This window comes from Ciconia boyciana, chromosome 1 (genome assembly GCF_034638445.1).
Source record: "Ciconia boyciana chromosome 1, ASM3463844v1, whole genome shotgun sequence".
NCBI lineage: Eukaryota > Metazoa > Chordata > Aves > Ciconiiformes > Ciconiidae > Ciconia > Ciconia boyciana.
The window spans coordinates 94667750-94681232 of record NC_132934.1 but is presented as its reverse complement, the minus strand read 5'-3'; the positions used below and the strand labels follow the sequence as shown (position 1 = coordinate 94681232).

The 13483-nt window shown below is 38.7% G+C and overlaps 1 protein-coding gene across 42 annotated transcripts in view; it reads right to left on the bottom strand.

The window, feature by feature from the left end:
• LOC140661310 (uncharacterized) overlaps positions 1 to 13483 on the bottom strand; it is a 274629-nt gene that overhangs the window by 702 nt on the left and 260444 nt on the right. For 23 of the 42 annotated variants that reach the window (XR_012045756.1, XR_012045739.1, XR_012045736.1 and 20 more), the window contains 6 exons: positions 13184 to 13280; positions 10278 to 10333; positions 9357 to 9433; positions 3934 to 3978; positions 3300 to 3443; positions 2883 to 3005 (listed from right to left, as the gene is read on the bottom strand). Coding sequence is in view for 9 of the 42 variants with exons in the window: in XM_072883400.1 (XP_072739501.1) it covers positions 13187 to 13280 (94 nt within the window). In the remaining 33 variants the exon portion in view is untranslated. Of the gene's footprint in view, positions 1 to 2879; positions 3006 to 3299; positions 3444 to 3933; positions 3979 to 9352; positions 9434 to 9902; positions 10334 to 13183; positions 13281 to 13483 lie in introns of those variants that run through there. The other 19 variants (XM_072883285.1, XM_072883362.1, XM_072883334.1 and 16 more) reach the window with 10 other exon arrangements.

Below are 13483 nucleotides of genomic sequence, written 5' to 3'. Positions count from 1 at the left end.
ACTTGGTAAAGAGAGTTGCCATCATGTGAATTGAAAGATGTGTTGTTCTAATAGAAGAAAAACATGATTTTTCTGTTGTAATGTTTTTCATTTTCCTTGGGGAAGGAAAAAGCTTGAGGATTTACTGTAAAGTGCTATTGAGTAAGGACTGTGGTCTGCTCCAACTGGCTAAAGAACAGCAGTAGCATAAAATAGTTTTGGGTCTGATGATAATGAGTTAGATCAGATCAATATAAATGAGATTACTTTAAATAAAAAAAGCGCAGTGTTGGAAAAAAGAAGAAATTTTGTAAAACAAAGAACCATTTGGTGAAGTAGGCTGGACTGAATAGCTCAAAGTCCTGAATGTCAAGAAAATTTAGGAGAATTTGTAAGTGGGAGATGCAAAAACCTTCTGTAACTTGAATTCCAAGAAAACAAAACCACTTTTAGAGGAGGGGTCTGACTGTAACTGGATGAGCAGCTACCTGAAAAAATATATTAGAAGTAAACAAAAACTTAGAAAAAATGGAAAAGGAAATTAATCAACTAAAATTTCTCTGCGTTGGAGATCAGAAAAAATAGCAATAAAGTATGAATTGCCAAAAAGACAAAAAAAAAAAAAGGGGAAAAAAAAAGGAGTCTTTAATAATTAAAAAAAATGGATCACTGTGCAATCCTAACAAATTAGAAATTAATGATTACCTGCTGAAGACACCAAAAGAAAATGGGGGCTATTTTTTCCATCTTGTACAGCAAACACTACTTCTGTGTTTAACAATACAGAAAGAACATGATGATGCACTTGTAAACTTCAGTAGTATACACGTTTTAGAACATGTGGCAAAGGAAAATATTGTAAAAGGCATAAAGGTAATGAAAAGTAGGATGAAATGCAGTCTGGGTTTATGAAAGATAACAGATTCATCTGGCATTGTTTTTGACAGCAATCAACCTTTTTTAGGGAAAGAAAATGCAGTAAATCTATTGTGACTTCTGCAAAGCGTTCTCATACAGTTCATCAATTATAGTGGAGAAGATATGAAATAGTATAGGAATCACCTGAATATGTGAATACAAATGAGTATGATATACTCATTATAACAATATAACTCAATAACAAGAGGGTTTGGCAAGGAGAGTAAGGGAGAGAGAGAACAAAGGTTTATCACTGAGGGTTCAAGGAAGATTACAGAGAGACATCCTCCAGGACTGTTTATGGAACTCAGTATTATAAAATATTCTCATGAATGGCCTTGGCACAAAGATGAGGAACATATTAATGAAATCTGTTGATGACACATTTGGAGGCATTTTCAGTACAGTGGCAAAATATCGCATAAGGAGAGGGAACAGATTATCATACAAGAAAGATTGATTTTTAAGTCAGGAGTAATAGAAATGTGATGAACTACAATAAAATGCAAAGACTAATATGAATTTTTCATTTAAGTTGGCAGTTTATCAACTGGAGGTGTCCAGGGACAATGCCCATGTGTTAGGTTGATGGCCCAACTATGAGATGTGACTGACATGAAGACATGAAAAAGACAAATGTGATCCTCATCTGAGAGGCAAGATATTTTAACGGAGAGAAGGAATATTAAGTTCATTTTATATGAAATAATAAAACATCCCCTGGAATGTCGTGTTCTAGTCACCATCATTTAAAAAATTGATTTGATCTGGATTGGGTGCACAGAACACATTCAGACACTGGATGCTAGGCTGGTCAGGAGACTGGATACTACATTCATGAAGAGCTTACCTTGCTGAGGTGCCTAAAAGAGTGATATTGTTCAAATGAGCAATTAGATAAGCTCATAGATAAGAGGAATTTGATCTTCATTGCAAAAGATACTGGCAAAATGACACCTACAAGAAGGTTTCTAAAGAGCAGAGCAAGGAGTTACTAAACCAGCCTTCTGACATAACAGGTGCAAGAAGACCAATTATATTTTAAAAGGATTCCCAACAGTTTGTGAGTAGATTTTTAGTAAATGACTGTTTGCCATAACAGGAGATTGCACTTTGTGGACCTCGAGGCTTTTATACAGAACCTCAAGTCCTTTTTTTCCCCACTTTCTCCCAAAAGAAAGAAAAAACACCAAAGAGGAAGAAAGACATTTAAAATTGCCACTGCTGTTTAGGACTGAGGAATCTACTTTAATACAGATAGTTTGAAAAACTCCCTGTGGCCTCAGAAAGCTTTAAGTAGTGTTTAGAGTCCCCTCAGGCTCTAGTGGATTCACTGCTTGTTCTTTGATTCCTGAATACCTCTGTGCTTCATTCTGTAGGATTCCTACTCCTTGTTACAGTGCTCCTCTAGGTTCAGCTTTTCCTGGTAAGGCTCAAATAGTTCTTGGACTAGGCTGTGTTTAGGTACAACCTTGAAAGAGTTCGGAAGTCCTGTAACAAGATACCTGATCATGCTCTGCCTATGACTGATCATGGTCTGACTAAGAAATCAGATGCACCCTTGGCTTTTGCCTTCCCAAGATAATCTGCTCCCCTGTCTTAGTTTTCTTAACATGACTCTATTCACTTTTGATAACTGTCAGGTGGCCCCCAAACACACACTAACCCAGTCATAGCGGGACAGACAACTGCTCTTCTAGTGGGGTTGTGCCAGTCTGGAACCTTACCCATCAAATTTGGGATTCATAAAATCACATTTAGAAGAATATGCATAAGGCAGAGACATATCCACAGGTTCACTTTCCACACATCACAGACCAACTCTCAGAAAAGCTCCAGCGGAGATTGGGAAAGTAACCCTAAGACATGCCCTCGTAAACCGCAGTGCCAAACTCAGCAAACTGGAGTCCAATGCAGGCATATTACACTGCTCCATTAACATGGTTTACTTCTTGTTTGGCATGATTGTCCTGCATTTGACTTACATCCAGGTTGCTGCTGGCTTCATCTTCCCCTTCTTGGGCTGCAGACAGGTTCTGCACAGGGACAGCTTGTGTCCTGGTGGGATGCTGTGGCTGCAGTTTCTGTAGTCTGTTTCCGACCTGAGGCTGCGCGATGCAAAAGGCAACCAACAAACAGATGTCAAAATTGGAATAAAATGAGAAAGGAATGCTCTGGGCCTCTGTTAGCACCACAAAATATTATCCAGAGTGAGTGTGAATGAGTCCTAGACTTGCTAACTGGCAGTTGTGGACTGAACTTTAAGATAAAGCTATTTAAAGAAGTTGGATTTAAACTGAACATAAGATCTGATCCAGTTCTTAAATCAAAAGTGACTATTTGACTGGTTAGGCAATTATGTGCACAAGAAGAAAAAATAGTACCTTTAAGTATAAACATACCAATTCAGAAATAATGAAGGTTTACTTAATTTTGAGTCTTAGCTGTGGTCTCACAATACTTCCCTATAGGAACTGTGTAGTGCAACTTAAATGCTTTCATGGCCATGTCAGAGAATTCTTCAGGCTATGGAGACATATCTAGGACTATAAAACAATACATGCATAATTTGTATTTTGCGTATTACTTTTGGGAAAAGTTGTACAAAGCACCTCTATTTTTTCCCAGATAAAATGTCATCAGAGCATAGGCTGGCCTATTTCCAGGATTCTGGAATGTGACCTATGTCACCAAATTTCAGTTATGTTACTAATATTGGTATCCATGATTAGTTAAAAATCATCATATTCACATTTGATGTATACCTAAGAACTCGGATATGAAACATTCTGGAATAGCATATTAGAAATCTCACAGCTGTTCCATTTATATTTTAAAAAGTAAGAGTTTCTAAAAAAATATTTTGTGCATTAACTTAAACAGTCCAAAGAAGCTCTTCAGTTTCATACTCATTATAAATTAATTTTATGCTTTCTCCATACTTTTTCATATTCAGCTATTGGCAGTTACAATATTTGCATGGCAAAAACTGGAAATTCTGGCAACTAGACAAAGAGAAGAGGAGACTTTTCACACCTGTAATGGTAGGGAAGGCAGCCTGGGCTTGTGGGATGAATATGGCTAGAAGGCAAGAGTTAGAGAATTACTCTGCAGTGATATGGTTAATTATGCTGTTTCTAAATGAACATTTTTCCTTTCCAAATTCACCTTCCATCCCTTTCAGATGATGAGGAGCTCATCCTTCTCAGAGCTAACATTAAAAGCGTAGTTCAGTACACTGATTATACTTGGCTGGCATTGTCAAAGGTATTTTAACAGTCATACAGACTAGAGACCTATCCACTTTATATGCTCCCACCTTCCCCCCTTTTTTTTTCTTTTAATCACAGCTATTGCAACTACTATTGTGATTTACACCTTCCGGTGCATCTTCCCATTCTGTAGTCTGCGTTCATTTAGAGACGGGACTGTAATTTACTAGATGTCTGCAAAATGCCCACCGCAGAGACTTCCCTGAGGACTTCCAAAATCCTTCTAATTCCCTTTCATATAGTATCTAATAATAAGCAAGAGTCAAGACCACAATTCTTCAGCAAATTCCATTGCTATGGAATCATGATATACATAAGGCCCTGATAATATCTGTGTATTTTGTACATAATTTTGTCCTAGACAACTGCACACAGGGTCAAGTGCCTTGGGAGTTTAGATCATTTTGTTTCCTATGCATTATCTAAGTGAGGAATTGCATGCAGGCACAGAGTGCCTCCCACGTTATCAGGAAGCATCTGGAAATTTGACCTATATTTGAGAATGAAGTTCTCTGCACTGAGTTTCAGATGTAAAAGTCCTGCTTGTTTACAGTATTTGTCACCAGACTTTATTATTTGACCTACTTTTTATCGTCTTTCAAGATGCTACTTTAGTTTTTCATTTTACACATTTTCACATCGCGGTAATCTCTGCTCTTACTTGTTCAAATCTATTAGCTATCTATCTGGATCATTGTTCTGAAAGAAATTCATGAAACTCTCTCCTTTTTTTACACCAGACTTGACAGTGGCCTCAAAGAAGAACTTGATGTATAACACAGGCCTGATTCTCACTTCACATAAATCAGAAAAACTCTGCTGAAGTTGTGGGAGATTCATAGATTTTCACAAGCTGGTCCCTTATACCCTTTTTGTCTAGGGAGTCCATAACAGGATTAAAATGTAGCAGCGTTGTTGTAGCTACAATAGCCTAAGGCTGTAAGTAAGGCGAGGAGGTAATATTTTTCTAGACCAGCTGAGATAGCTAGCAAAACCCAGACTTGTTTGCATATTACAAACCTTTTCTTATAATGGATAGTCTAATGAAAGGCATGACTTTCTAAAAACTATGCCTAGTACTTAAGGGTAGCTCCTAAGCAATGGTTCGCTCTAGAACCAGCCAAGACTGTTCCTTTAATTGTTTACTAAGCATTTCTGGACTGGTATGAAGGGATTCTTGCCTCCCACTGAACACGCACTGTGCTTGTTCAAACATTCCCAATCCCTGGTGCTCCCTCTTTATTACCTTTTCTTCATATTCTGCTTTCCAGAAGCAGGTGCTGTGTTGTATTATCTGATCATCCGCCTCTCAAAACTCACCACAATAAAAATATTAGTGGTTATTTCCCCAGGGCTAAGGGGAATCCTGAAAAGAGCATTCAGAGTTTCTTGTCTCAGTAAGTACTTTGGGGTACCCACAGATGAGATTCTGAGGAACTCCACAACATGTGGTGTGCTTCTAGAGAAAGTATGACCAGATCTGCATAAGATTTCCTGATGTCTCGTGCATTCTTTCAAGACACCTAGCTTACCATTTCATCAATCCCAATATTCACCTTTAAATTACTAGAAAATGTTTGTTCCTGAGAAAGCAGAATGTGCTCTGTGTTTATCGGGAACAGGCTGGCTTGTGGAATGTGTATTGCTGTGAGTAAGAACCCTGGAATGAAAAGCTGAATCCTTCCTCAAAAGCCTGCTTGCTTGCTTTCCTTTTGTTTTTCAGCTCAAGGAGGATATCGACACCATTTGCTCAGTGCTCCACAGAATTGCTGAGCCCTGCATTACTGTGAAAAAAAATCCTTCATTACAGGAAAACGTGTCCCTTCAGTTAGAAGGAGGCAGTAACAGGACCAGCACACAGTTTAAAGAAATACTGCATTATAAACAGGTTGTTACAACATTTGAATCTGTAATTTTGAGAATAAAGTTTCTTGTTCTTCAGTGAAAGATTAAAAGTAAAGATTCATAGGACTATAAGAACAGGACCAGATAATTAGCATATTTACATTTGGGAAAGTAACGGTCCTGTGTAGCAATTTAAAACATTTTCCTCAACTAACCCACAACAGAAACTATCAGCCTAAAGGAGATGTCTGCAGCATTTGTTCCAAACAATCGGCTCCGTTACAGAAAATTAGACTTCTTAGAAACTTGTCAGTTCACATCAGATCATTTTCAGCTAGGGCCAATCTTCCCGGTGCTTTGTAGGCTGAGATTGTAATATTGCTGAAAAGTTATCAAGCAAGCCACAGAAACAATAAAATCTTTGTAAGAAAAGATGTAGCCCAGAGTGGATGGTAAGAAGAGTTAGTTCCTTGCGACCGCTCCACCTATTTCAGGAGTTGACTTAAATATTTCTCCTGTTTCACAACTTGACTTTCTGCTGGGCTGTTGGCTGAGGGCCAGCATTCCAATTAGGCACAAGCTGGAAGATGGCCCACAGGTCAATGCCTTTCCCTGGACACCAAAGGCACTGTTAAGATAAAATCTTAACTGCATTCTGGCCAAGATCAGACTGCAACCATCCTTTACTTATTCCTCATCTTTCACACTGTTGCAGCTGGATTTGTACATCTGAAAGTTGCGACATAATAACGTGTGAAGTCTGAATGAACTTTTTCGTGTTGGAAACAACAGGGAAGAAGCTCTGGGAGGAGAAGCAGCAAAACTGACAGTGAAAGGACTCTCTTATGCAAAAGATACCTTAATGGATGGGGTTCACATGATTGAAATAATTTCCACCTTTACAGAACATTTCTTTGTCTAAGCACTGGGAAGCACTGTAAACAACTTGTTCACACAACTGCCACTGGAAGTAAGAAAGCAGCATTATTCTCATATTACAGATGGCAATATTGAGAGAGATACTTTCAAGCCACAGAAAACAGTGACAGAGCTGGGACTGGATACTCAGAATATCAGGTAATCAACCCTTGTCCACAGCTTCAAGTCAAATTTTCATTGAACTGGGCCATGCAGGTACTCACATAGACTCCATCAACTGACCACCTCTGTAAAACAATAAAACAACATGATCCTTGCCTAGTAGATAGGGAATTGAAGTGCAAATATATTTTGTCACACAGGAAGTTGATGGAAAAGGCAGGAACTGAACCAGATGTTCGAAGATCTGGCCCAGTGCCTTAAGCACAAAATAATGCTTTTAACTCATAAAAGTGCTCTAGAGAAAACTGCTCTTTCTCACCTTTTATGATCTGGTTTAGTAAAGAGAATAGAGAAAGATCAAGAAGTATGCTGTTAACCCAAAGCCTACTCTGTGATAAGAGAACGTGCTTTGATGACTGTGGAATGTTATTTGCTTTTACTTAAATCAGGAAAAAAAAAAAGAAAAAAGTGTTTGTTTTGCAGAGACAATTTCCAGACTTGGATCTGCTTTCCTCCTTTCCCTCTGTAAACTCCTTTTTTCTTTGATATGTCTTTTCCAAAATTACTCAGGGTCGACCCGTATGGATGGTACCGGATAAACTGCATAAGCTGCTTTTCAAACACTGCAAATTGTTGTGAAAACTTGATAGGGCAACTACATGGTTCCATTATCTACACTTCCCAGCCTGCACTGGGAAGAAATAAGTTTTAAAAGCACTGTTTCTCTAGAATGTGTAAATAAATTTGACTAGAGCAGCTGTGCAGAGAAATACTGTTGTGCTGTCATCTCCTCACCCCTCTGAATGCAACCTGGCCCTGATAATTAGCCTCTGCTCCCGTGGGAACAGAAATGTGCTGACTAAATGATTGTTCCTGTTATCCGGGTTTCCTACTGTGCTGGGAGTTCTTTGCTTTAATTTCATTAACTGCCTTAAAGCTCAGCCATGTGCAAAATGTCATATTTTTTTCCAACAAAATCTGCATTAAGGCAAATGCAATTGTTTAATACCCAAGTTAGTGGGGTGAAGTGAACAAAGAGCTGCACGACAGGATCTTCATGTAAGTGAATGCCAATTCACATCTATTTAACTACTGTAAATTGATTTGAAGGTAGCACCAGATGTGCCACTAGATTTCTATTTATTCCTCACAAAAAGTCAATGAAATGCATGTTGTCTGGACATCGTCCCAGGGAAGCAGATGTGATGTGTTTATCAAGGCTGTGACTAAAGACCAATCCTTGAAGCTTCAGATAGGAGGTAAGGGTGCTCAGCATCTCCCAGCAACTCCCAGCATAATGGTAGGCCACAGCGTAAGTGGAGTCTGCTTTGTGTAATTTGACATAGATTCAAAAAGTCTTTTCAGTAATTCTGTGAATGCAAGATTAAGATCAAATCAGATATTTAAACCATAATCATCCTTTCTTACTGAACCCAGATGAGACTACTTTGCTTCAATGATCAACACTGTAATTCTCCAGTTCAATTTTCTTCTCTTTTGAAAAGTTCATTTCCCGTGGCTGCTTTCTAAGATCTCAACGTTTACAGGAAACCTAACTCTCTAACACATCCCAGTTGGAGAGAGTTTCTACTGCTCACAGAAAGGTACTGAAAGGTACAAAAGTTCAAACATACTCAGCTGCAGATGAGCTCACCCTCACCAGTTCTCTGCAGCTGATTATAGTAAAAACATCACCTCCCATGTGACCAGCTCTTGCCATTGAAAAGCAATAATGTCATCTCCGGTGGGATCTTGGACGACATACAGCTAGTATTAAAACACTGATATTTCTCCAGATTTCCCTGCAGCCTGTAATTTCCTTTAGTGGAAGGACTATGTGATCGAGCAGAGTTTAAAGAGGGTAAAGGAATAAACACTCTATTAATATTAAAGGAAAAAAAGAGAAGATGACCATCTTAGTAACACAGATTGTAGCTTGGCAGTTGGGGTAAACACATGGGACTGCACTGATAATAAGAGTTGATTTTTATTCTTATTTATTATATAGGAAAGTATATGGTTTGACTAAAAAAGAATTGCTATTAGCATTTATTCCTTCAAGCTAAAAATGTTATTATCAGGTCTGACCAAATAGTCCATGGAAATATAAGCTTTATGGGGCATTTGATCAAGCCATCAGAGCATTTAGATGAGCATCTGTAATACAAGAAATTTGCCTTTCCATGCCAGAATGCTATTTCCAAGAAATATCACAGATTTCGCCTAAATTCCACTATGCCTGCTGGCCTCAAGGAAGAGCAGAGGCATTCCTATGAAAAGAATAAAGGGTAAAATACTTGCTGTGTAGCTGTCCTTGCTCATTACAGATGGGCAATTGCTTGCCTAGCATTTAATTTGTGGCATTCTTTTCTTCCTTTCTAGAAAAAAAGGACCATTATATTTTGCATATCTGTCATGAAAGAGGAGATGAAATACTGTTACTCACAAACAAAAGAATTCACATTTCCTAAGGAACATCAGATAAGGATTAAAATATACCCCAGAGTTTGCTTGAGACAACCAAAGCCATGGGGAGGCTATGCAATTTCCAGACACTCCTCTCAGCTAGATTCCATCACTGGGCAGGGAGATGTGTTGTAATAAAAATGTAATATCATCCTTCATGGTTTTAAGAACCTATCTCCCATCTTTCTGAGTCGGCAGTATTTACATAAAGCTAAGAAAGGAATCTCTTTAGAAATATCCCACCCAACCTACAGAGTCTGAATGCAATAAACATTGTCAGTAAATATTCATATTGAGTCAGATTCTTTTTGTTCACAGACAACAGATCTTCAAAATAAAGGATACTGTCATTTTAACAGAGCAAGAGGAATTACTAGCATTGCAGACTAATCAGTGCATTGGAAACTGCTGACTAGGTATTGCTCTATCTTCACAAACCCAAACAGACCTTAGAATGTGTATTAGCTGCTGACAGTTTCAATAACTTCCCTGAAGCCATTTATAGCTCTTCCCAGCTCTTTATTATTTCTCTGAAGAGAGATCACAGGACTAAGTGGGCCTGAGAAGATGCATAACTTACAGCATACCATCTATCATGATTTGTTAGGATTACTTTTAAGGGGCTACAGAAAGTGTAAAGTGGGCCTACACTTGACATGCAGCTCAAAATGTGAGGAGGACAGATGGGGCATTTGAAATGAAGTCTTCAAGGTACATTACTGCTGCCCATATCATCAATGCTGAGGCAACACTTACCAGGGTGCTTTAGAGAATACACATAGCTCTGAGAATTAGCCATCACTGGTAACAGCCTGAAAGACCAACCAGGGAAACTAAGATTTGCCAGTGCTCAGAAAGGCTGGGCTAAACCCTCTGTGCTAATTCCCCGTAAGTCCTCAGTGGACCTCAGTAATGTGCATCCACTATAAATTATATCTATTACACTTCTTCTCCATAGATAAAATACTCTTATCAAACGTATTCCTTTATGCACAAATAATACTGTACTCTGTTTTAAAATGATACTTACTGGTCATCCCACAAACTGCTACAATGTCCTGCTGGAACATGGTTGTGTGTGCTAAATATTTGCCTTCAACTGCTGTGGTATATAGTGGTTTGACTTATGCTACTGTATGTGTTGAATTGGTTTGAATACCAATAACTCACCATATGGCACTCTTACAAAGTGCATTGGCTTGTGTAAAGTTGGTCTGGTTTCTGTGTTTCATTCTCCAAGAGTCTCCTGACCCAACTAGAACTGAAACCTTATTTGTACTTAAGGTAACTAATTCCCTAAACTGTTCTACAATAAATAATTATGATTTTTGATTCTGTGTAGTTCTTAATTTGCCATCTGGTACTTTTTAAAAGAAAAATAGCTGGCATGTATGTACACAATCAATTTGGTATGGTTTCCAAAAATGTTTAGCTTTGGTCTAACTTAATGCTAGTCATGTCTGAAAACACCACCTGCCATGAATTATTTTTGCTCTTTCCTGCTTGTGGAAGGAAAGAGGCACATAGGCTGAGGAGGAGGAAAGCTAGCCAAAAATGTCTGGACACACAATGATGTTGACTGGAGCATAAAAGTTAAGATGACATATTTCTAAGCAAACAAATTACTAGTAGGAATTTTTGATTTGTTACACTTCTCTCTTATTTTCTTAAGGAATAGCTGACATCCCTCGACCCAAAAAACAACCACCCAGAATCCACAAAGAGCCATCAATGAAAGATCAATTTCACTACGAGATGACAGACCTAATGCTCAGTGCCCATGAAGAAGATGTTGCATGCAACAAATTTAAAAGGTCTTCATATACCTCACTAATAGAAAACAGTATGCCAAATCCAAAGTGACAGAATGACATGGACCAGCATTAGCAAGGAACACAGCAGGCAACTCTAAAGGTGAATCTTTCACAAACTAGCCAGATGTGTTCCCTTACCAGGTAAAAATGCAAAAAGGCTGAACCTTGAAAGGCCTTGAAGTCTTGGGACAGGAAATCTGTGCATATGTCTCAGGAAACTGAAGGTTCTTTGAGCACAAAACTCAATTTAAAAAGGTTGTAAGTAAACTAACTTGTGGTTCAGGAGAGGAGTACAACAAAGTAGGAGGAATGATGTTACCTCAAGAGATACAGACCTATCTGGTGGAAGAAATTGATTATAATCTTTTTTTATAATCTCTCATTTTGTTGGCCAGACCTGGACTCACTGTAAGGCTTAACAAAGCTCTGCCTAGCTGCTAAAGCAGTGGTACTATAGTTTCTAAGCTAGGAAAGCCATCTTATCTGTAACTACTTCTTGCCTAGAAGGTGTTGACTACAGTTTTGCATTTCTGGGTATAAAAGAGTGGGACTAGACTTTTTTCAGATCACAGAACAGTCCATTTGACAGAAAGAATGATTTTAAAAACAATCTTTTCATTAAAGCAGCCTGACTTGGAAAAATTCTTGTCACTCACTTTAAAAAAAACAAAACGCAAACTTAAACAAATAGGACTCATGCAAGCAGGGAGATAGAGTACTGCCCAGGCTATATACAAAGGAAAACTTAAATGTTTCTGTGTATCATTTTTCTGCAGATTCTGAGCTGTGTGAGGTGGGTGAGTGTCAGGACACAGCAAAGGCCAGCTGTTCCCTAAGGGCTGGGGACCTGAGAGCCAAGCATGATAGCAAGGACAGTAGGGCAGGGGCCTTATCAGCTCCACGCTACCCGAGCAAGGCGAGCAGGCCCAGCCTGGGCATGGCAGCCAAGGGCAGCCCAGAGGCCGGATCATATATGGGGATGAGGTAGGTCTGAGGAACACAAGCCAGAATTAATGCAAAACCTGAAATAATGAGGGGTTTAGAGCAATTCACTGCGTCTTATGAATTAGGCAGTAAGTCGTTCTGCTGGTCAATCCCTAGGTAGAAAGGAAGCACCAGCCACCTCCTATGATTATCCTCTGTGAACGGCAGTGCAGAATCTGTAGCTTATCTCCTTGGCAGGATTCTCCCTACCTGTATGCATGGGTCATATTTGTTTAAGGTAAGATAAAATATGTTTTAGGACAAGGACCCTGTTTTCCTGTGTGCTTTCTAAGGCTAATGCAGTTCCATGATTCCCATCTTGGTCAGTCCATGGAAAAGGAACATTAAACAAAAAGCAAACTGCAGGCAACACAGCATGTTGGTCTGCCTGTCAGGCTCACATTTAAATTCTGTATTGTCTGTGTCTGTAAGAAATGTTAGAGGGTCTCCCAGGTAAAAGGTACCCTGGAAGGAAGAAAACAGGCACAACAGCAGCTTTGTGAGTAGGGTGATCATTAGAGATTTCTGCCAGTGATAAAACATATGCTTAAATTTTACTTCACTGCAAAACATTCAGTAATGAGACCAGGTATTCCACTTGAAAAAGGTAGGGAGGAAACTTCCTTTGACTTTAGTTGTTGGGTGAAGAAAGGAGGAAAGTAGAGCGTTTGCTTTGAGACAATAGTTGGGCTAGTGCTGCTCTCTACTGGTGAAGAACACACATTGCTCTAGAAGTGCCTGGCTACTTGTGTAAGCGATGCTTGCTTGAATGGTATGAGAGCTATTTTAATAAACTTTAAATTAAACGAAAGCTGTAATAGCTATACAAACTAATATATTTCACTATGAAATTTAAATACTTACTATTTAACTTTCGTGTGTGTCTAAAAACTTGATTTCTTCTTCAGACTTCAGTTGCTTCAAGTAAATCCAGCAGCTTAATGTAAACATTCTGCCATTACTGTATATGCAGGAAAATGTTTCCCATTAGTAATAATTCTCCTTCTTCCTTTCTTTCTTTTTTATAGCAAATTCCATGAATTTTCACTTAAATGGGAATTTGAATGGTCTGAATTGTAGTTGCAAATTGAGAGGCCATATTGAAGAACGTTTGAAAATGGGCTCCCAGAGGTTTACTTTAGGAACAGCTAAAATCATGCCCAT